Here is a 25497-nt window from a genome sequence, read left to right as displayed (position 1 = left end):
GGCATGGCTGTCCTCTGAGAGGATCAATAAGCAGCTGATTGAGACAGATGCAGATATTACAACCAACCATTAGACTGAAGTTGGTGGCCCCTATAAATTAGGGGAAGGATTGAAGAAGCTGAAGGAAAGGGTGACCCCACAGGAAGACCTGCAGTCTCAAATAACCCAGACCCCAGGACCCCAGGGAGCTCCCAGAGACTAAGGCACCAACCAGGAAGCATGGGCTGGGCCAAGGCCCCAGGTACATATATAGCAGAGAACTGCCTGGTCTGGCCTCAGTAGGAGAAGATGTCCCTAATCCTGGAGAGACTTGAGGCACCAGGGAAGTGGAAGGTCTGGCGAGGGTTGGCAGGAGAGTACCCTCTTGGAGGTTAGGAGGAATAGAATGAGGAAGTGTGGAAGATGGGACTGGGGGTCAGGCAATGGCTGGAATGCAAGAAAATAAAAAAATTTAAAAAAATTATCCAAAATTCCAATACCTGTCTAAACTTCCATTCTTGTTCATGCTCTGATTCTCTCTGCTTTAAAGGATCTTTAAAAAGATCCGAATCGATGCGTGAGTTGGGATCAATGCTGTCTTGCTGTTGTTGCCTCTTCAGAGAATCATTTGACATCTGAACTTTATTAATGCGTAAAGCAGCTCTGTTATCTCTGGCTTTTTGCTTTGACAAAGAGAAAAATAAGCTATAAAACTTATGTTAAATATTTGAAGCATCACTTACAGTCTCTGCTAAAAAGGGACCTGGACAGTAACCAACCTTCTACATAGTGCATGCTACTAACAGGTAAAGACATTTCTATATATGTACTTGAATTACTGCAAGAAATCCCAGTATAATAGAATATATTTGTATTATTGTAACATAATATTTATTGAATTACATAACTATTAATTCAAATATAATATTAGAACATGGAAGAATTAGCATGTCCCTCAATTTAAATAAGAAAATAGCAAACTGACACTCAAACTAAAACAGCTGGAAATCTGAAGCTTATCACCAAGGCAAATTAGAAAAAATATTCTATATTTAGAAAATTTAAGGTTAAATGAACCATAAAACTATCCTTTAGCCCCACCCCCACCAGCTCACTGCAAAGTGATGCACGGAAGGTCAGGTAAACACCACAAGCATTTTTCCACAACAACAAGGCTTTAATGTGAGCACAGATAAAAGGCAAAAGTGCTCAGTCCAGCTCCTTAGAAGAAAATTAATCATTCTCTGAATTGTGAATTCTGTAATAATTTCAAACTATGGTGGTATTTCAGAACTGCTTAAAGGAAGTCTTAATTTCAAGGTGTATAAATATTCTTTTGAAAATCTCACATAGATAAAATGAAAACTAATCTCATCTTCAATAGCAGTACTATCTGTTAAAAGATAATACAATTTCAAGGTGAGATGAATTAATTGAAATCTTAAATACTCTCACCTGTTACATAGCTTTAAAAATATTATGTTCTTTAGTGAAATAAGATGAGTTATTTATATAACTTAAAATAAAGCTAACTGCTAGTTTTTTTAAGTATTAACAAGTATTTTCTTTTCATTGCCTAATAAAAATAAGTATCAATATTGTGCTTAAAGATCTAACACATAGGAAATATTTAAATACCACATATGGTGCTCTTTCCTGAGAGCTGGCTTTTCTCCACAACTTGGCAATTTGTTTCACTCGAGTAGTCCAATCTGCAAAAGCACAGAATACACACTTTCAGAAAGATGGTTATGCAGAGTTGTAATAAAAGCTACTTATGAACTGCTTATCATCTTATTCAGATCATATTTTAACACAAACAGGTTGAGTATCAATATTATGAAAAACAGATATCTGAAATGACCTAAAATTCAAAATGTTTTGAATTCCAACATGAAATCACAACTGGTGATTCAGTCTTAGTCTAAACAAGGCATGATCAAAACACTACAATAACGTATCTTTCAGATTTTATGTATAAGATATAGATGAAACAAATGAAGATCTTGTTTGTCCATGTCGAAGACAGTTCCATCATGGGGAATGGGGAAAGAGGTGGCTCGATCGTTAACATCAGTGGCTGCTCTTCCAGAGCACCTAGGTGTGAACCCTAGTAGCCACATGAACCATGTGGTCATAACCATGTGAAACTATATTTCAAGAGAATCCAGTGGCCTCTTGCAGCTTCTGTGGGATCCAGGCTGGCTTAGAGGGTAAGAGTTCTTGAGCTCCCATGTCTAGCTGATGGCTTCTAGAGAAAGGAGAGTCAGTTTTCCTTAGGGTTATGACCCCCAGGTGGTACACCATGTTCTAGTGGATGGGTCCCACACCCAGAAGCATATAGGCAGCACAAACTGGACTCCATGGATTGTTTTGTTTCTTAGAGAAGGAGAAAAAAATGGAAGGAAATGGGGGTAAATCTGGGAGAGATTATGAAGTGGAAGACTAGATAAATATGATGGTCAAAATACATTGTATACATGAGAAAACCTCAAAGAATTAATAAAATTTTCCCCTCATTAAAAAAAAGAATTACATAGCAATAACTACCTCATATTGAGTACTGCTAGGATCTGGAGAACTGACAATATTATTAATTAAAGAAAGTTTGGCAAAATATTTAAATAAGCACAAGGTCTGGAGTTACTAAGTAGTACAGGAATCTTTGCATCGTGGGCTATCAGGTCAGACATGGTGGCGCACTCCTTTAATCACAGGGCAGGCAGATCTCTGAGAGTTTGAGGCCAGCCTGGTCTATAAAAGTGAGTTCCAGGAAAGCCAAAGCTACACCAATAAACCGTGTATCAAAAAACAAACAAACAAACAAACAAACAAACAAACAACAAGACTTTCTAGTGTACATTTCATTCAAAACAAAGTCATAGCATTGAGGAGAAATTGAGTAAAATTGACAGGTATTAAAACACATCCATTACTTACCTGGGAATTCTTCCTTTAAATTCGGGAAATTGATATTTGTGTAGAGAACTGGTGCTACTGTTGCCATCTCACCAAGAGCCTCCTCTTTCTCCCACTTCAGTGTGCTCCTCTGTGCATTTGACAGAGTGTCATTTTCTCCTTCCATACTTGGAGCTGTTGGTACCCAGGAGCTGTTAGGATCACTTGCAATTGCATTAAATGCTGGACTTTTATCCCTGGAAAAACAACAAAGCACTTTCACTTTATAAACAAGGTGACTTTCTATGCTCAAGGACTACTCAAAATAGGACTTCTTTCAAAATAGCGTTAAATATGCTTGATGTTCTAAGTAAAATTATTTAAACAAATACTAATACCATGCACAATAACTTAAATGACTAAGACAGAAGAAGGGTAGTATAATTCGTTTCCACAGAAAGTTTAAATACCTGACATCAGTATAAGGGGATTGTGCTATAGCAGGGAAAGTCCCCAATCCACTTCCAGGAGGCAAAGAATTATGTGGAAGATGAGGACCGGGTCCAATAAGGCCATTCATGAGTGGCATCCGGGAAAAAACATCTTAAGAGAAGAAAAACAATAATTTATTTTTCAAAATATTCATAAATAACACATAGCTCAAATATGTCTAAATAAAACCTTTTAATAGTATTTTAAAGTAGTTCTTTTTTCAGTGATATACTATAAAATACAGATTAAAGGATGATGTGGTTAGTTACAAACTTTTGAAATGTGGTCTCTAACAATCATACTTCCCTAAATATAGTATGTTATGTAAACATTTTTATAGTCCAAAGCTCTAAGTTTTAATTCCAAGTCTGGAACTTGTTAGAAGCAGAACTGGTTCCTAATTCAATTTGTAAAATGGAGGTATTCTTATGTACAGTGATTAGAGTAATGTATATTTAATTTTTAGGACATAAACTTCATGGTGGACAGTAGACAGTTGACATTTGTTACAAAAATAATGAATTACAGTTTTGTCCTCTCATTAGTTGAATACTAATCATCCAAATACTTGATCATCTTCTGTTTTATAACATTAGGAAAATAAAAGATATGCTTGTGTCCCCCAACCCCCATCAAGTGTATCACTAATATGATCATCCACATGTCTAAACTATTTAAAATAAGCTGTCTTTTCCCAATGGAAAGAGGTATGCAGAAGAATTCAGACAGAGTTTTACCCACCTAACTGTCTTATACACCTTTAAAGAGGGCTTAAATGAGGGCTGGAGGGCTGGCTCAGTAGTTAAGAGTACTGGCTGTTCTTGCAGAGGACCTAGGCTTAATGCCCATCACCCATGTGCCAGCTCACAACTGTAATCAACTCCAGTTCAAGAGGATCTGATATTCTCACACTAACATATATGCAGCGAAACACCTACACACAAAGATATCTAGACAGACAGACAGGCAGGCAGGCTTAAATGCCTTTCAGATAATTAGGATTAATAAAAGGTTGATGGTAAAAATATGCTTACCATTGTGGCTATTTACCAGCAATGCTACATATAAGTCCACCATGCCTGGTACTTTCCTTTGTGCTAAGTACTGCTTTGTGAAGTCTTGCATGTATTAACTCTGTAGCTTCACAAAACCTCAAAGCACTTATTATGTGTCCCTTCATTTAAAGACAAAAATGTAGAAAAGACTTTCAAGCTTACACGAGTAAACAGGAAAGCATCTCTCCTTTGCTACTTAATTAACTTTAGAGAAGGAATATTTTTTAGAGAATTTTATACCTGCTAGATAGCCCAGAGTAGCCTGGGCAGCAGTCTTGGGTCTAAAAGAAACTTTTGTGGATGACTCCACAGCAAGAGCTGAACACTTACCTAACTCTTACCTAAAGAAACATCCACTTACTGTATCTAAGTCTTTTTGAAATGTTTTTAGTTGTCTGTATTACTGTTACCAACACTACACTGTCTTACTTTCTTTTCACTTTAAGTGGGGTTACTTCTGTAGTCCACAGAGATAACTTCTTTTAGGTACTGCGGCCATCCATCTAATTAATTCTACATTCTGTCTCTAATGACAAGGCCACATGAGATCCTTGGTCACTTTTATCTGACTTAAAAAGGGAAAATATACATCTGGTGGTGGTGGTGGTGGTGGTGGTGCACACCTTTGATATTCCCAGCACTTGGGAAGCAAAACCAGTTGGATCTCTGAATTCGAGGCCAGCCTGATCTACAGAGCAAGTTCTAGAACAGCCAGGCTACACAGAGGAAACCCTGACTCAAAAAACATCAAACAAACAAAACAAGCAAACAACAATAAAAACAAAAATGGGGAAAAGATAGCAAGGAACATGTAATTGCATGCCTTCTGCTAATATAATTCTTTAAGGAAAAAAATCTCATAATAATAGATTGTACACTAGAAACTATAGTTTGTAACACTAGAAAAATAGCATGTACTCCTTTTACCTATGGAGTTGACTAACTGTAACTGCCTATAAATCAGAATGAGGTGTGTATATCCCATTTCTACCAAAATAAAAGCCATGTATGTCACCGTCTGAATACATAGAGAATGGTGGAAGGAGGAAAGTATCCCACTGCATATGGTTTAATACACCCTCTGAGAAATCTTGATTAATATGTTTGTTAATTAATTTCATTTTACTCTTTCTCTTCCATCTATTCAATAGATTACTAGAATTTTTCCATGTGTATATATGTGAATATTCCTCTGTGTGGATGCACGTGTGCATATGCATGTGCATACATGCATTCATACAGGGTATGGAATTCAAAGTTGTCCAATACCTACCTGAATTGCTCTCTATTTATTTACAGAATAAGGGTTTCTCCCTGAACCCAGAGTTCACAAATTCTGCCTAAGAGTTAGACAACAGGCTTCCTCTAGTGATACTTCAAAGAACCCTGGCTCCATCTAGTTTTGCTTTCCAAGGGCGGAGATTAAAGGTGCGCCTGATGGCCCACCATAACATCCTATCTATTTTGTGGGGGCTGTCTGTCTGAATTCTTGTCCTTAGACTGTATGGCAACTGCTTCATCCACTGGGCCATCCCTCTAGCCCCATTATTACAACTCTTATTTTCAAACTGATCTCCATTATTGATACCAAAATCCTACTAAAACATTTTATCATTAAGTAGCTTTCTTGGCCTGGAGAAGCATGGATAAGAAAAGCTAACTTAACTGCCTCGGGCCAGTATTTACATGTCAACAACCTAGTACTAATATCCACTTCTACTTTGATTTTCATAGGCACTATCTACCAACCTCACCTCTTCATTGTTAGAAAAAAATGATTCTTGAATACCTGTCACATGATCACACTTCAACCTTAAATTAGAACTACTATGACTTCAAATATGAACACTGAAATCTAGCTGCTTTATGCAACTCTGCTTTAATTATTCTCTATAAGTCAATTATATTCTTAAAATCTACACTCTTAACAGTACATGCTATAGGCTTAGGAGGGTGTTCTATTTTGTCTTAAATTACCTAATAGTGCTGAGTTATCCTTTAAATAATCTCAAAACTTTTTCTAAAAATAAGATTGCACATGAAGTTGTACAAGGCCTAATAGGCAAGGTCTTCATGAATGAGTATACTTGTAACTGATCTTATTTCTAAAATATATACTTTCAACTATAAAATACATGAAGAAAATTTAGTTTTATATGTTGATCAGATAAATACTGAATTCTTAATCATGAATTTAAAAATTTAACTTAAAGAATTTAAAAACATGAAAAAGCAATTGTATAGTGGTTCTCAACCTTCCTAATACTGCGGCCTTCTAATACATTCCTCATGCTGTGGTGACTCCCAAACAAAAAATTATTTTCACTGCTACTTCATAACTGTAATTTTGCTATTGTAGTATGCTTTACTACATAATGTAAATACTTTTAGAGATAGAGGTTTGCCAAAGGGGGCGTGACCCACAGGTTGAGAAATGGTAAATTAAAGCAAGAAACAGTTATTGCAAGTGTTTTACCCAAATGTAAATTAAATGTTTAATATGGCAAACCTCAAAGTAGATTTAGGTTTAATAGCTAACCTGGTCAAAATTCAAGCATTTCCAGTATTTATATGCTGTGCAATTTTTTCTGTACAAAAAAAGGATAATAAAAAGAATTTATTTATAAATTTAATTTCATATGAAAATATGTAAAAGTTTATAAAGATAACATTGCATTACACAATTCAGTATACTAAATCACTAACAAAGGACACACAGATGTTATCTTTTTCCATTATTAACACATACCCCGTCTGTAGAATTCTAAACTCCTTTGCTGGGGAGTTGATATCGTGAGTGTTAAACCTCTCCTCCAATATACTGCTATAAATCTTATTCTTGATTATTTTATTTTAGCTTTTGAGAAAGGAAAAAACACTGAAGTCTTGAAGCTATGTTTTACTGCAAATCGTTACTAGTAAGGTAAAAGAAATTTGGCCAAACGAAAGGGACAAATTTAAAAAAAAAAAAAAGAAAATCACTTGACTTGAAAACACTTTCACTTGACTCTGAAAACAGGTCCTGTGGTGATTCAGTCTCTGAGGAGATCCTAATCACCTCGAAAGCATTTATACCTGTGCCACACAGCACAAATGCAAGCACATGAGGTAAAGATAGACATGCTTCACCTCTGAGGAGGTGACAGTAAACTTGAGACCAGATGCATTGAGTGCAGTTGTTGGATGGAGGGTGTGGTCACCATGCAGAGGAGCAGAATGAAAGCGAGTTCTGGTGGCCTGGGGTAAGAAGAGAGGCCAGGCATCCTTACAATCTCTTAAGTACGTTCTGCTCTCAAGATGCATCATGTGAGTTAGAGAATTTCAAGGAGTGTGACCAGAGTAGTTTTTCTCAATCATTAAAAAAGTGATTTTTTAGGAGGAGTGGCCCCTGGTTCTGGAAAGACTCAGTGAAACAGTATTCGGCAAAACCAGAACGGGGAAGTGGGAAGGGGTGGGAGGGAGGACAGGGGAAGAGAAGGGGGCTTACGGGACTTTCGGGGAGTGGGGGGGCTAGAAAAGGGGAAATCATTTGAAATGTAAATAAATTATATCGAATAAAAAAAATTAAAAAAAGAAAAGAAAAGCAACAATAAAAAAAGTGATTTTTTTCTATATGGTTGTGTGTGTGTGTGTGTGTGTGTGTGAGAGAGAGAGAGAGAGAGAGAGAGAGAGAGAGAGAGAGAGAGAGGGACGGAGGGAGGGAACGATGCTGAAGCTGGGAGATATATCAAATAGTAAAGAGCTTGAAGAACACAGAAACCTGGGACTGCAGGGTGAGGGGGGTGAGAAGGCTGAGGGAATAAAGGCACTGCCTGTTGCCAGGCCTCAGCGCCTGAGTTAGATCCCCAAGACCGAATGATGAAATGAACAAGCCTACTCCTGCACGCTGTCCTGTTTTCCACATGTGCACCAGAATATATGTGTCCAGACAGCTATAAACACATAAACAATACATTTTAAAAAGTTAATGGGACCCTGAAAATGGGCCACAGTAAGATGGCTCAGGGAGTGGAAACCCTTCTCTAAGAATCACATGGTGGAAGAAGAGCCTTGAATCCTGGACATCCCTCTGCCTTCCACATGCATGCCAGGGTGTAAATGCAAAAGCATTTTTGCTTGTGTACACATACAACCTTGAACACATATATCCTGCACACTCACTAGTAAGTAAATAAAGTTGGGCACTGTGGCACCCTCCAGAAAGTAGATAACTCTTGAGGAACCCTGCACATGAGGCTGACCTTGTGTGTACATTGTCACACACACCTGCAAATACACATACAAACAAATCATGCTTAGAAAGTAGTAGAATACCCTGACTGTGCACTGGCAACAGCTGTGGTGGAGGGGGAGGCTGTGGCAATGGAGCTGGCTGAGTGGAAGCAGGGCTAAGCACAGCAGTAAACAAGTCTTCAACATCCTTTCCTCCAAGCTCTGGGTAAATAATCACAGAGATAACATGAAAATTATTAGGGTCATTCTAAGGGGAATGCCATTTTTTACAAAGTAAAAAAACAGAATAAAAACATACCTGGAATTTTATATAACTTTCCAAGAATTGCTCCTAAAAGAAAAGGAATATTAATTACCTATTCAATATATGACTTATAAAATATTTAATTAATAGAAAAATTATTAAAGCAAGTCCAAAGACAGAATTGCATGCAAAAAGCGTTGGAAGTCATATTTACTCAAGCCTTTCAGAAAGCCTAGATGTAGGGTAAATATTTTACCATCTGTGACCATTTTGTCTAGCTCAGGACTGAGGATCCCATCTAGCGGCTCTTCACTTAATGGCCGTGAGCTCTGACTGACACTTGGCTGAGGCAAAGAGGAAGCATCATCAGCAACGGTGCCAATATCTAAAAGAACAAGTAAAATAAATGAAAAGGTGAGTCCAGAATATGCACAAAATGGACAATAGTGCCCATATGTATTAGCACACAACGCTGTGATATAAATGAAGCCTATACTTCTAAGACTCTGGTAGGACTTTCAACAGGCCATTACTAAATTTAGCTACAATGTACCTATATGTTTATATGATACCCAAAATTATCTTTTCATCAAAGTAAATAAATTTCATTTCCTTACGAACAAAAGAACAAATCTAATTTAAATTCATGTAAGAGGCCATTTCATGAATAACTTCTCTAACATGGAAAACAGCAGTATTATTGTGCAACATGTGAAACAGGAATGAAAGTTTCAATAAAAAATTCAAAGATGTACAAATAATAGTAAAGCTTATAGTCTTCTTTTAAAAATAATTTCAAGCATAAATTATTTTTAAATATTTTATAGCTAAGCTCTAAAAATATAAATTACATTCATGACCTTATAACATCTAATAATAGTAGCCTATTATCTATTTCTTCATATTTTCTTAATAACATTAGTTTTAAATTTTAGTCTGTTTTTATTTAATCTTGTATTAGAAACTATTATTCAGGTAATATTGTAAACTACTATAAAGTACAATATGTAAGAACAAAACCATTCATTAAAATCATTAAGGAAGTCTCTGAGAGCACTATGCTTTAGCTGTACGCAAGAAAGGGAAGGTAAAGTTTGGGTTAGTGATACATTAGCACTACTAATAACCACGCATGCACCTCAAGCTGCTCCAGCTGAGACCACTACTAAGAAAGATTACTACTTCTAGTCAGAGCCATCCACCGCTCAGTTCTTACCCAAAGGGAAGGATGAGCTCCCAACCTGGAAAGTGCATAAATCAAGACCTACAAGACCCAAACCAAATAAAATGGATGATTACCACAGAAGTGGGAAGGAATGGAAAACACACAAAAAGAGAAAGTGCAACAAGACCTTTAAGGCAACATGCCTTAAATCAGATGCAATTAGAAAGGTGACAGAAATGAGCCAACTTGCTATGTCCCCTTCTCAAGCCGGAAACTCAAGGAAGGTCAATATTGGCTTCTTTGACACAGTCAAAAAAAAAAAAAAAAAAAAAAAATAAAGCCAAACACCAAACCCACTTCTATTACTAGAAAAAAATAAACGTGTTCCACATCCATACACCTCTCAAATCACAGAACAGAAATCAGGCAAACAATATTCATGTATACCTGAATGATCAACTGATTTTGCAAGATCATCTGAGATTATTCCAAGAATGTCATCATCTGTGTTTAAGACTTCAGAAATATCAGCTAATGGGTCATCAGCAGTACCTAAATATAGTAAGTATATAAAAATTAAGTATTTTCCTAGTCACAGAATTCTAAAATGTCCTAAGTATCTAGAGTACGGCAGCAGCTGAGGCAAGTGGCAGTGATAAAAACTGAGATCTTAATCAATGACTTGAAAGAATTAAAAGCAAAGGTACCTATATTTTGATTAACAAAACATTAAAAATTCAGATTTTGTTTTCAAGACTGATGTATTTTGACAAAATAAAAATAAAAAGAAGACTTTAAGTAATAAAAATCTTATAAAATAAAAATAAAAAGCAACTCATTACTTAAGTGGCACAACTAAAAATGTTATCTAGAAAAAGATAGAACAATTTAAAGACATGAAAAACAAAGAGTATTTTGAAATTTCTAGTAAAGCACAGCCAGGTTCTTCACTAATACTAATTCTTTTCCTGTTTGAATATTTATTTCTTGTTCACTAAAAGCCTGTTTTAATACCAAAGAACTGTGTCTACTGACAATGTCCATGCCACTGGAACAGATGGGACTGTTAGCAGATGACCTGTACTCTCAGGGCTCACTTTCTCACAAATAACAATGAAGTAAGGAATAAAAGAGGCCCTGAGGGACCTACTTGAAAAACAGGCAGAAAAAAAAATTTCCAAAAGTGACTGGCTGCAAATAGATTTTGTTACATTCTGTGTTATCAGTCTTTACTTAATTATTGTTAACATGCAAAGTTATGATTTTCACTGTAACATATATATATATACATATATATATATACATATATATATATATATACATATATATATATATGTATATATATATATATATGTATGTATGTATGTATATATTATGCTTTGCACACATTACAAATGTATGACGTGCTCATGTCACTGCCCTACCAGCTGGTACTTTGTCCCCATCCTCTCCCTTATGCTCTCTATGAACATGCCTCATACAGACACGATTGTAAGAGTAATATTCAATTTGGGTCCACAAGAGAAAACACAATGTACTTATTATCTAACCTTGTACCCATCTCCCCCTAGTTTCAGACTCCTTTCTTGCCCTACATAAACCCCACTTACTTTTCTGTCATATACATGTATTCATTGTCTAAATATAAATTCTGAATTGAGAAAAAGAAATGGCATTTGTTTTTCAGAGTTATTTTGTTAAATATGATTTCCACTTTCATTTGTTCTCCATTATATGTATGTGAATGCATGCTGCATCTTTTATGTTTTCTTTATATAGTCAACATCTACTGATAGACACCAGCCTACTTCTGCATCTCTGGTATTATAAGGTCACATTAACACGAATGTGCAAGTCTTTCTGTGGTTAAGTTGACTTTAGTTCTTTCCAGTATACACTGAGTAGTGGCATAGTTGGATCCTATACTAGTTTTGAGTTTCTGCACTGCCTCCATGATGATTTCCATAGTAGTTGGACTAGTTTCAATTCCTGTCAGCAGTCTCTAGTTCCACTTCTACTGTATCCTTGTCAGAGAGCGCTGCTGTTTTCTCAAGCACAGTTATTCTGACTAGAAACAGGTGGAACCTCAGCCCACAGCAATCTGCATTTCTGGCTCTATCTCTTGTCTTAAGCGACTAGGTAGCTTTTGCTGTCCTGGAACTCCTATATAAACCAGTCTGCCCTTGAACTCACAGCGATCTGCTTGCCTCTACCTTCCCTAGTGCTGGGTTAAATAGCTGTACCAACATATTCAACTAGTTTGCATTTTATAGATAGATAAGGATGTTGAACATTTTTCATGTATTTACTGATCACTGATATTTCTTAGTTTAGAAACGGTCTAAGTCATTTCCCTATTGATTGACTAAACTAATTTTTTGGGGTTGGAGTTATTATTTAGCATTTAGTTCTTTATGGAGGCTGTATGCTAATTCCATCAGATACACAGCTGAAAAAGATTTTCTCTAACTCTATGGACTATTTCCTCATCATTGGGCATCTCCTATTCTGTGAAGATTCATTTTTATTTCATGAAGCATTATTTTTCATGTATGGATTTTCTGTGTTGTTTTTCAAAAACTTTACTTATACCTCTATAAAGTATCTTCTCAATAGCACACCATTTCAAGTCATACAGAAAATTGTTTGATCCACTTTTAATTGGTTTTTCTATAGTAGAAGTTGGAAAATGAGTTTCATTTTCTATACACAAATATGCAGATTTCCCAGCACTATATGTTGAAGATATTTTCTTCCACATTTGTTTTTGGACAATTGTCAAAACTCTGGTAACTGTAACTGAATGGGCTGATATGTGGGCTGTATTCCATCCCGCTGTTGTATGTGACTGAATTTTGTGCTCTGGCCCCACAGACCTGGATCTGGTACTGTGGTATGTAGGTAGCTCCACATAGCATTGTTATGCCAGCTGGGTTGACTGTGCTGCTGATTCGGAGGCTTTGTGCTTTCAGCTGATTTCTTTCCTATTCTTGGAAGAACTGCCCTGGGACTCTAAACAATGTAAAGGTCTACAGACTTTGGGAGTTAAGGGCATTCTCACAATATTAATTCTGTTCATCTATGAACATGAGATATTTTTCCTTTTACTGGTGTCTTCTCCAGTGTCTTCCTTCATTGTAAAGGTCCACTATCTCCCTTACTAGGCTGATACCTGTGTATTTGTGTTTTAGTTTATTGTGAACAGGACTAGTTTCCTAACTTACGTCTCAGCAAATTTGTTATTATAGAAAAGCTACTGATTTTTGTGTGTAGATTTTGTTTTCTGAAACTTTGCTTAAAGTTTCAAATCTAAGTGTTTTCTGGTAAAGGTTTTTAGTAAAGGATTACATTAACCACGAATAACATTTGTTCATATTTCTAATTGTTTTTGTTCATCTTTCTCTACTTAACATTTCAAGCATTATATTGAATAAACAGTGGAGACAGCACTTACTCTTACCTGCTTCTGACTTCAAAGGGAATGCTTTCAATCTACAACATCTAGTATGTTTACTGGAGTTTTCCTATTAAAATCTTGTAATATTGAGGTGTGTTCCATGCTTAGTATATTCATGGTTAAGGAATTGTAAAGAGATGTTGAACTTTGCTTTCTATGATGTATTTAAGGTGTGTCAATGTTTTACTGCTGTGGGAGGTGGTGATGCATAACTTTAACCCCAAAACTTGGGAGGCAGAAGCAGGAGAATCTCTTTGAGTTTGAGGCCAGCCTGGTCTACAAAGTGAATTACAGGATAGCCGGGACTACATAGAGACACCTTCTCTTGAAAAATCAACACCACTTCAAAAAAATATACTTTTATCATCACTAATTTGGTTGGTAATGTTAGATCGTCTTCCTCTCATTTTTTTTTTTTTGTTGGTATTTTTGTTGTTATTGTTCCCCCCTTCCCCCAGACAAGGTTTCTCTGTGTAGCCTTGGCTGTCCTGGAACTCACCTGCCTCTTTCTCCCAAGTGTTGGGATTAAAGGCGTGTGCCGCCACGCCCGGCTTCTCTTTCATTTTTTATCAATTTGGTTAAGTTTGTTAGTGTTCTCTCATTTTAAAAAATTACATTTAGCATAGCAGAAGGGGGGAACGTGGACATGTGTCTGTGTGAGGAGGTCAAAGGGGAAGCTTACAGAAATTGGTTCTCTCCACTAACTATATGGCTCTTAGGAATCAAACTAGAGTTATCAGCTTAGCAACAAGCAGAGTTAAGAGACTCCTGAGCTGGAGGCCAGCCTGGTCTACACAGTTAGTTATGGGTCAGTCAGAGCTACACACTGACATTATGTTTCAAAACAAAATAAGACCAGCTACATTTAGGACTACTATTGAGAGGAGCTTGCTAATTCAAGTAATTTTGCCACTTGTTTCCCTGACTGGTCCTACTGTTGGTGCTTATTTGTCCATTCTTTAGAAACCTTAAGAAAACAAAGGATAAAGACCTAAATAAAACAAAGACACTGGAGGAACATGGAAATCAGCTGTAAAAGTCGTGGGCAGAGAGGACTTGCTGACATGGAAGGTCATGTAGGATTGAAGGTAGCAGATGCTGCAAGCCTGGCCAGTTTTCTCAAGAACGTGGTGAAGATTAGTTCAGAGGAAGCACAGGGATACTGAAAAACATAAGCACAACAACTGGAAGGACAAGGTGTGTGCAGTGAGAATGGCGGCAACACAAGTTACCACTGCATGGTGGAAAAGGTAAAGTTGTGGAAGTTGACTTTGGGGCCAAACCTATAGGTAAGTGTAAAATGTGAAAGACGAAAAGAGGATTATTCTAAGGATTTTTAACCTAATCAAGTAGTAAAACAGTGGAACTCTTAGTAAGGTTATCATTCTTAATTACCTTAGCCACTGAGCTAAAGACTTAGAAATGTTAAGCTTTCAAGTCTAATTTAATTAAAGGCAAAGTATTTTTTAATGGCATAAAAATAACACCTTAGGGGCTAGATTGATGGATCAGTGATGTAGAGTGCTTTTCTTTTTTTCACTTGCAAGGGACCCAGGTACAGTTCCTAGTACCCACATGGCAGCTAACAACCAACTATTAATTCCAGTTCCAGAAGATCCAATGGCCTTTTTCAGCCTCTGTAGGCAGTGCATACATGTGGTGAACAAAACATACAAGTAGGCAAAATATCTACATACATAAAAGTAAATAAATATTTAAAATATCTACATACATATACAGATGTATATACACATACATACATACATGCATACATGTATATATACACACTTCATGGTTCTGGGAGATGATTAAGAGCACCTGGCTCTTGTGTTGGTCTGAAGCTTACTAAGTAGGCTAGGTGGCTGCCAACAAGCCCTGGGGGCTTGGGGTAGGGTGTCTTCCTATCTCCACCTTCCATGCTAGGATTATAAGCATCTATAACAATGCCAAATTCTTTGACATGGGTTCAAACTCAGAGCCTTTAGCTTATAGGGCAAGTACTTACTGAAAAAGCTCTTTTGTTTGTTTTAAAGTAATGAAATTCTACCATAGAAAATTATGTCATAAATTTTTTAAAGTTCATCCTGAACCAGCGATGGCTTAGCAGGTAAAAACATTTGCTATTCTTCAAAGGGACCAGGTTCAAGTCCTAGCATCTGTCTCTTTGTGCCCTCTTCTGGCCTCCACAGGTAACACTTGCAAACACAATGCACAGGTGTACATTCAGGCAAAACATCCAAGCACATAAAATAAAAATAACATTTTTTAAAAAGAAAAGTGCATCCTTGTCTGATGGCTGAATAGGCTACATGAAGTGAAATATTCAAAAAGGCATTAAACTTTTCATAAAGGCAAAAAGTAGCTTAACTGAAAAGAAAATATAATTATACTTTGAAAGGATGCTATTCTCACCTCCCAAGTTTTGCTTTACTGAAAATCATCACCTTAAGTTTTGTGGAAAAAACACTTGCATCAAAATCTGCCCCATCACCTTATCAGAAGTTATCCTCATAAAATGCAAGTACAAGTAACTTCAATTTAACTCTTCAAGTCATGTGCCATCATATTTATAAAATATAAAATATACCTAGTTATTTATTTATATATATATATATATATATACATATATATATATATATAAAAATACTAAAAACATATGAAGAACTAGTGAGTACTTAAAACAACATAAAATATTTTTGTTTTAACCTGGTAAGATTAAACAAAAAGAACACTGACTCTTTCCATCCTTCTTTGTTAACAATGATGTAGAATTGTTGTTTATGTGCCTATGAGAAGGTAAGACTGCCTACACATCTTACAAGGAAGTCAAATAAAAAGTAAAAGTTTGCACAGGTTGTCCTATGCTATCTAGGACAGCCCTAGAGACACAAAGGCTTTGGGTACTCAAGTCCATGAAATCAGCACTTGTATTTCCAGGTGTAGCACAAGAAAGCCAGCTATGTTTCATGACTGAGCTGGGTGGAAAAAGCTTTAACCTAATACCTAAATTCATTATTCAGTACATTTCTACTTTAGACTTCTTTCTAAAAAGAATGTATAAAATTAAAGATTAACAGATGGCAAAATAAAGAGTGGCACAATAATATCACACTATCATTGAGAAATGTCTAGAAGAAAAGACAAAGGCTGTACTCACAACTCTTCTAAATCCAACAAAGCTTAGAGCCTCTTCATATAAATACTTAATCACATGTGTTTCCTCTCTTTCCCTCACTTTCTTTCTTTCTTAATGAGGCAGGGATCTCATGCTACACAGATGCCTCTGAACTCAACATAATAGAGAATACCTTGAACTTGATTTTCCTGATTCCATTTCTCAAAAAGAGTAGAGGCACATACCACCTCATACAGTTTGAGGTGCTAGGGAGCAAACCCAATGATGCATGACAACCAAAGATTCTACAAATTGAATTGCATCTTCAGTCTCCTTCATGATTAATTTTTTAAAACACTATTCATGCAAATGTGTGTGAGTAGTATTACCTGTGTATGTGTCTCTGTGTATGCATATGCATGTATGTGGGTAGTAGTGTGTGTGTGTGTGTGTGTGTGTGTGTGTGTGTGTCCGTCCACATGTGTAGAGTGGAAGACAACCTCAGGTGAGTTTACCAGGTAAGCTAGAATGGCTGTACAACAATACACAGGGAGCCTCCTGCTTCTACTTCCTCAGTACTGGGATTACAAGTAACCAGCACTACATCTGGCATTTTTATATGGGTTCTGAGGTCCTGTTACTGCTATCCTACAGAGCCATCCCCCACTTTCTCTTCTGACTTCTAATAGGCACTCCACTTCCTACATTTACATGGTGGTTCTCAATCAGGAGCAACCTTGTTCAACAATGATATAAGGATTACTAGAGATATGCATCTATATATTCAGGGTTTTCAGAGACAAAGGCTCACCGTGTAGCTCTGACTGTCCTAGAACTAACTACATAGACCAGGTTGGCGTTGAACTCACAGAGAGCTACTTGTCTCCGGCTCCCAAGACCTGGTATTAAAGTCATGCAACACTCTGGCCAGCTAGAAGGCATGTCTGATAGTCAAGACCTTATGCAGTCAGAGGTGATAGTAAACACGATGGCACTGCAACGGTGTACCACTCTATGACAATGAACAAAGCGGCACAAAGTGTTGGTGATGAGAAACTGTATGCAGATAGATCACTACATCCATAAACAGTTCCTGACCGTCGGCATTCATTTTGCAATTTTTGACACATTAGAATTTCTTTGAGTTTTGTAACTAATTCTATTCTGGATAAAGTATAAACTGAAAGTTTTATCTCACAACTAATGATTTTGGTGATTACTACACAGGTAGGTTAATTTGACAAGTCATTTGGGAAATCTTATAGAACTTTCCACTAAAAAAAGGCTACATTTACTGAATATAAATTATATTTTAATAAGGTTGGTTTGATTAAAGCACGAAGTCAAACAGAAGTATTTATATGAGTGTTACAATAACCAGAAGTAATGGCATGTGGCATTAAAAAAAATACCTGTGAATTAATCTACATACCCTGAGTTCCAGGCTTTGCAGAAGATGAACTCAGTAGAGGATCTGAAGAAGGATCCAAGAAGCCTGCTTTATATGAAAGCTGAGTGGCATCTTCTGACAGATTATCTACACTCAGCTTGCTTTGCCTGCTGGTATCTAGAAGATCTTTTCCAAAAAATGCTTCCTAGACAAAGATGAACACACAAGAATATTATTAGTTCTAAATTCTATAAATCTAACATTCTGTCAGGATTTTGACAAGAAAAGGTTTGCATTTAATAATAAAGACTGAATATAGAAATATACAAAGATTCTGTCAATTTTGTATATACTGTGTTAAATTAAATGATAGATTTCTCAAAAACCAAATCAAACAAATAAAAACACAATTGTGTTGAATGTGTTTCAAGAAACTGCAAAGATCTCTCCCAAAAATTAAACAAATAAAAACACAATTGTGTTGACTGTGTTTCTAGAAACTGCAAAATAATTCTATTTAGGAGACTAATAGAAGACTAATCTAGAATCAAATTTTAAAACTCATGCACAGTGTTTAATTCATAGCACAGGCATAGAAACAGTCTCATGATTGTTATCAGTATATGTGGATTGCCTACTTAGGATACCACAAGATTCTGATCCACTGCTATAGGATGTGCACACCTCTAGTGTCTGCAGTAATCTCATGCTGAAGCACACTGCCACATCAGAGGACTTATACTATGAATCTGAGAAACTTCAGACCACGCATGAACATTTGCAAGCTATGAAAAGCTGCTTGCATTTATTTCATCTACTCAGATGAACACTAGATAAGGACAGTGCTTCAAGTTCTCGGAATTCCTCAGAACACAGATCAACAGAGAGAACAAAAGGAGGACCTCAGGACTCCCTTTCATTTGCTTCAACCCAGAAACCATGAATTAGGATTTTCTACTCTGGGGCATTTCTAGACAAAGAAAGTTTGCAGGAGCTAATAACATTTATCATTTACCTGCCACACATGCATAAATAGAAGGTTCAGAGATAATTTTTTCCCATAACCCTTTAAGTAAAAATGGCACCAATGTCCATAGCAGGCAGGTGGATATTAAGGAAATGTGGCAGTAGGTTGCTGTTGCTTACAGCACTGGAGGTAGAAGCTGGAAATTGAAACTCAGGCCTTATAAATGTTAGGTAAAAGATCTACCCCTGAGGTATAAACCAACATGCAGCATTTTAGAAGCATATAAAGAAGACTAGTGAAATATCTCAGCAAATAAAAGCATTTGCCACCAACCATGACAACCTCAATTCAATTCCTGGAAATTACAGTGGAAGAAGAAAATTGACTTCTGTAAATTGTACTCTGCCTCCACATGTGTGCCAACTGAAAAAGAATCCCTAGAATCTACGAAATGCCAGGAAAAACACACATGTCAGCAATCCCAGAGTTCCTATGGCAAGATGTAAGGCAGAGATGGGAGAATCCCCATGTGGTCACGAATCAGCTAGTAAGTTACAAAGAGTAAAACAGTAGAGAAGAAGAACCTGTCTTAAAAAAAAGGAACACTCCTCCACTGCTGGTGGGACTGCAAGTTACAACCACTTTGGAAATCAGTCTGTCAGTTCCTCAGAAAACTGGGCATGACACTTCCGGAGGACCCTGCTATACCACTCCTGGGCATATAACCAGAGGATTCCCCGGCATGCAATAAGGACACACGCTCCACTATGTTCATAGCAGCCTTATTTACATATACTAGCCAGAAGCTGGAAAGAACCCAGATGTCCCTCAACAGAGGAATGGATAAAGAAAATGTGGTATACACAATGGAATACTACTCAGCTATTAAAAACAATGAATTCATGAAATTTTTATGCAAATAGTTGGAAAATATCATCCTAAGTGAGGTAACCCAATCACAAAAGAACACACATAGAATGCAGTCACTGATAAGTGGATATTAGCCCAGAAGCTCTGAATACCCAAGACACAATTGACATATCAAATCATTCCCAAGAAGAAGGAAGGAGAGGGCCCTGCTCCTGGAAAGGCTTGATGCAGCAATGTAGGGGATTACTGGGACAGAGAAGGGAGAGGGGGGTGATTGGGGACGGGTAGAGGGAAGAGGGCTTGTGGGACTTATGAGGAGGGAAGAACCGGGAAAGGGTAAATCATTTGGAATGTAAACAAAGAATATAGAAAAAAAAAAAAAAAGAAACCGGTCTCAAACAATATGCAAAGTGAGGACCAGTATCTGAAATGGTCCTCAGAGCTAGCTCTATTACAATGCTGTGGTTTCTCTGTCTGTCTTCTCTGTCTGTCTGTCTGTCTGTCTGTCTCTGTCTCTGTCTCTCTCTCTCTCTCTCTCTCTCTCTCTCTCTCTCTCTCTCTCTCTCTCTCTCACACACACACACACACACACACACACACACACACACACACACACACGACTGAAGTCTGGCAGAGATCTTATATTTTACACAAAATTTTCAGATTTTTAGAATGAATAGGCTATTCCTCTATGAAAATAGTATTTGAAAATCTACAAGGCTACAATCTATAATAATGAAGAATGCTGATGACTATGAAACATATTTGATATTTGGATATCAGTCACTGGCATAGTCTCTTTTTGGTTTTGGGGGGGTTTGTTTGTTTGTTTGTTTTTTGGGTCACCCCCCCCCCAGACAGGGCTTCTCTGTGCAGCTCTGGCTGTCCTGGAACTCACTCTGTAGACCATGCTGGCCTCAGAAATCTACCTGCCTCTGCTTCCCAAGTGCTGGGATTAAAGGTGTGCGCCACTGCCCGGCTGTGTAGTCTCTTAAGTATAAACTTCAATAACAAGACCACCATTAATAATACTTATAATGACTCATCATGACTTTCTTGATCTTTATCTACAATATTCAGATGAATCTGGCAAGTTTTCATGCTTCAGAGTTTACATTAAAGAGAAGCTTGATGTAGTTTTCATCTAGACATTGTGAGTGACTTGAATGAACTGCAACCACAGGAATAAAGACCTAGGCTAAGAGCTCTTACAGACACATGGTGCATATATGGATCTAAGAGACAACTTGTAGAAGTCGGTTTCCTCCTTCTCCACTGTGGTTCCAGGAACGAAACTCATGTCATCAGAATTAAAAACAAGAGGTTTATCTGCTAAACCATCTCACCAGATTAAGATTCAATATTTTTAGAAGTTCCTTTAAAACAAGACATGTTAGGTCTTGTCTCTAATTCTAACACTACAGAGATAGAGATAAGTAATTCAAGATCAACCTTGGTTACACACCAAAACTATCTTCAAAAATAAACAAAATACAAAAATTGCCTGGTGGTGATGGCACACACCTTTAATCCCAGCACTTGGGAGGCAGAGGCAGGTGGATTTCTGAGTTTGAGGCCAGCCTGGTCTACAGAGTGAGTTCCAGGACAGCCAGGGCTACACAGAGAAACCCTGTCTCGAAAACAAAACTAAACAAAACAAAAATTAATTAAACAAACAACACACAAAACGATAAACAAAGAAACACATAAACAAAAATGCAGAGAAGGAAAGAATGATCAAGATAGAGTACATTAACATTTTTTTTCAAACAACTGGCTTCGAAATTCTGATAGTTATCTAAAGGAGTTTCCTAAATATAGATTACAAGTAACAAAAAGATCCATTGAAGGAACAGACCAGCTTCCCAGTAAGTCCTGAAAAAGAATGTCAAGAAAAGAGCTAAGGGTATCAAGTGTGCCTTCTATCCTGGTTATGAAAAATTAAGGAACCTAGTTCATTGATATGTCACCTGTCTATATTAGAAAGCTAACATGGGGCTGGAAATGGAGAGATGGATAAGTGGCTAAGAGAACTTTGCTTTTCTAAAGAGTCCCAGTAACAATATGGGGGCTCACAACTGTTTGGAACTCTAGTTCCAGGAAATCCAATGGCCTCTTCTGCTCTCTGTAGTACACATATGTAGTTAGAGGCAAAACAACCATCAACATGATATAAAAAATAAGATTAGCATTTCACTTTATCTTGTTAGAAACACACAATTAAGCTTTTTTTGCTATTTGATGTTAAATTGTTAGGACACTTTTAAATGCAGATTTAGGAGTTAGGGATGTACTTCAGTTAGTACAGTGTATGCCAAGATGCATGCAACCCAGGGTTCCAAGACTAACAAGGTTATAAGAGACTCTACCTGTATGAATGAATGAGAGAGTTTTATAGTAGAGGATTACTTTATCCATTTTAAAAAACAGATTTATATATATATATAATTTATATGACCAACTGATTAAAAAAGAAAAAGTGTAGAGCCAGGTATATTAAAAGATATTACCATTGGTAATATCTTTTGAATCTCATCACTCAGTAGACAGAGGCACACAGATCTCTGTGAACGTGGTGGCCAGCCTAAGCCTAAATAGCAAGCTCCAGGTGAGCTAGGCATTCATAGTGAGACCTTGGAGAAAGACAGAGAAGAGGAAGAGGAAGAGGAAGAGGAAGAGGAAGAGGAAGAGGAAGAGAGGGGAGAAGAGAGGAGGGGAGAGGGAAAGGGAGGAGGGGAGAGGGAAGGGGAGAAGGGGAGAGGGAAGGGGAGGGGAGGGGAGGGGGGGGAGGAGAGGAGAGGGAGGGGAGGAGAGGGAGGAGCCAGTAAGATGCTAGTAGTCCAGGGACTGAGGAGACAGTTTAGTAGCTAAAGTGCTTGCTGTATAAACATGAAGTTCAACCCTTAGAATCCATGTTAATAATTCTGGTGGCCAATGCTTGTAAATCTAGTGCTGAGTTTACACTATGGTCTTACTGGCCAACTATCCCAGCACAATCAATGAATCCCAAATCAGAATGAAAAAAAATTAAATAAAGTAGCATAGGTTTGGAACAACCCTGAGATTGATCTTTGACCTCTACTCACAGTGAATGTGTGTTCACATCTAAACTTCTACACACATACACAAAATAAATGTTAGTAACCTAATTACTAAAGAAGAAAACTAAGCAACTTATGTGGTTATTAAAAATTAATTTTAGCTAGGTGCACGCCTGTAATCCCAGAACTCTGGCAGGCAGAGGCAGGCCTGGTTTCTGAGTTTGAGGCCAGCCTGATCTACAGAGTGAGTTCCAGGATTTATAAGATTTGAAGATTCTTTGGTTTTCTTTAGCTTAGTTCTCTTACTAAAAGCGTCTAGATGTGGTAAGCAATTATTGAAGTGATGATTTTTGGCTGCTGAAAACTTTTTCAATAAAATTAACTTCAAAAAATTCTACTGATAAAAGGAAATAGCAATAGGAGCTGGTTTGGGCATATGTACATATGTGGATGGTTTTAAGTAGTATTTCCCATCCTGAAAGCCAACAGCACACTACTATAGGAGCATGAAGATCTAAGTTCAACCCTTAGAATCCATGTTAAAAAAAAGTAAGAAAACATAACAGAGATAGAGAGATAACAAACTTTATAAAGTTGGAACATATCTCAGTGAAATATAACTACCTGTGTTTACCAGGTTCTGGCACTGACCCGTAGGACTGCATGAATACATATGCATATATACACATTCCTTCATGAGAAAAAAAAAAAAACACCAAAGCACACACAAAACAGAACAAATATTTATTCTTTGATGGAGCCTAGTAAATGTCATTTGTAGGAATCAGTGAAAAATTACACAGGAGTAGAATGTTAACAAAATGACCATAAAAAAACTTCAATACATTTCCTAGATTTGCAAACCACATAATAAAATATAAAGCAAAATATTACTTGTAAATAAGCAGGAAAGGTTTCTTCAAGCTTATTTTTCCTTTTTCGGTATCTCTTCTTTATTTTATCAGTGCTCTCAGCGACAGAAACAGGCTCATCAACTAGCGTGTCTGGTAACTGCTCCCTCCAGCCTGAAATGAGAGCCATGTTTATAAATATGTGGTGCTTACTTTCTAGAAAAGCACAGTAATTTAATAGCTTACCAGCATTCATAGTTACGTATAAACAAATAAGCTCTTACAGCATACAAAGACCTTAAAGCACATTTCTAAATTCTAAACATCTTGAAAATTCTATTTCTTATCTATTTAGTATTAGTACAATTCATACAATTCTTTTGGGGGACTTGGAAGGGTGGTGAAAAGTCTCATTATGTTCCCCAGGCTGGCCATGAAATCACAGAGATCTACTTACCTCTGTCTTCCAAGTGGTGGGATTAAAAATATATGTCCTGGCTTCAATTGTTTAAAAATAACTAGCATTTACATGCAAAGTAAAAATGTTACTTGATAAAGAGTACATTTACAAATTTCATAGGATGAAAACACCAGATATTCAGAAGTATGAGGAAATGGCTACTGGCAAGCTCCTAAAGAAAATTCAGTGGATATGGATAGCACTCTTTTACAGCTAAAACCAGTTTGTTAAAGAAGTATAACCACACCAACTCAATAGATCCACTACCCCTGGACAAACAGCAAGTAATGTTCCACATCATGGAATTTGATTTTTAGCTTTTCTACCAAACATTAAACACCTTTCCTGAGAACTCAAAAAAAAAAAAAAGAACATTGCTGAGAGTTTGTTGCAATAAATAAAACAAAAACACCCCAGAATCTGTGTAACACAGGAAGGCAAAACTGCTTTAAGATCGAGAATTTTAGCTCAAGTAGCTCTAGGAAAGTAGGGCCTCAGTCTGAAAGTAACAGGTGCAAATTTCTGAAAGAAAAGACCTTCAATTAAGTTCTTAAAATTTCTAAAAAAAAACCCTATGCACACACCTTACCAAACATCATGGGCTCACACCTATCAAAGCATGAGCCGAAATGAATCTTCACTTCGTTTAAGGGGAAAAATCTAAACAGAAAATAAGCTCCTCCCCATAAAAGGACTTTCTAGAGGAGAAATAATTAAATAAGCAAACAGTGTGTGCCTCCCACCTAGAAGACAACTAAATAATAAAGCAGATGCAGAGAATGGACAAAGGCCTCAAATAACTTACATTCCAAATCAATTACATGCAGAAGTAAGAGATAGCTGAAAGCAGGCAGTCTAATATGAATATAAAATAAACATCAAAAAAGTAACAAAAGAGTAAGAAACAATATTTTTAACATATTAAAAAAATTCAACAAATGAATTTGCTTTAGTTTTACTAGACATAAATAAAAATACTGAACTAACAAGTCTAAATTTTTTTAATAATTGAAACAGAGAAATTCTTCAATTCGGTATTCTTAAACCATATTAGAGCAAATCGAAATTCTTCCTATAAAAATGTAAAAAAAAAAAAAAAAAGGTAAAAAAAAATTCTCAGTTCATTGAGGTTTCAAAAAAAAAAAAGGATGTTTTGAGGGCATTCTGTGTTGTTATGCATGCTGAAGGATTTTTTTTTTTTTTTTTTTTTTTTTTTTGGTTTTGTTTTTTCAGGACAGGCTTCTTCTACTACAGCTGTGACACCAGAATGGCCTTGAACT

At 36.7% G+C, this 25497-nt stretch overlaps 1 protein-coding gene across 11 annotated transcripts in view; it reads right to left on the bottom strand.

The window, feature by feature from the left end:
- The window catches only part of Kmt2c (lysine methyltransferase 2C), a 227668-nt gene that overhangs the window by 48964 nt on the left and 153207 nt on the right, over positions 1-25497 (bottom strand). For 9 of the 11 annotated variants that reach the window (XM_052172978.1, XM_052172983.1, XM_052172986.1 and 6 more), the window contains exons 26-35: positions 23801-23931; positions 18071-18233; positions 10514-10618; positions 9158-9286; positions 8956-8988; positions 8739-8858; positions 3348-3480; positions 2920-3134; positions 1618-1691; positions 480-662 (exon numbers count right to left, since the gene is read on the bottom strand). In XM_052172978.1, the coding sequence (XP_052028938.1) occupies positions 480-662; positions 1618-1691; positions 2920-3134; positions 3348-3480; positions 8739-8858; positions 8956-8988; positions 9158-9286; positions 10514-10618; positions 18071-18233; positions 23801-23931 (1286 nt within the window). The remainder of the gene's footprint in view (positions 1-479; positions 663-1617; positions 1692-2919; positions 3135-3347; positions 3481-8738; positions 8859-8955; positions 8989-9157; positions 9287-10513; positions 10619-18070; positions 18234-23800; positions 23932-25497) is intronic. The other 2 variants (XM_052172987.1, XM_052172985.1) reach the window with 2 other exon arrangements.

Source organism: Apodemus sylvaticus, chromosome 2, assembly GCF_947179515.1.
Source record: "Apodemus sylvaticus chromosome 2, mApoSyl1.1, whole genome shotgun sequence".
NCBI lineage: Eukaryota > Metazoa > Chordata > Mammalia > Rodentia > Muridae > Apodemus > Apodemus sylvaticus.
This window is presented reverse-complemented; position numbering and strand designations above follow the sequence as displayed.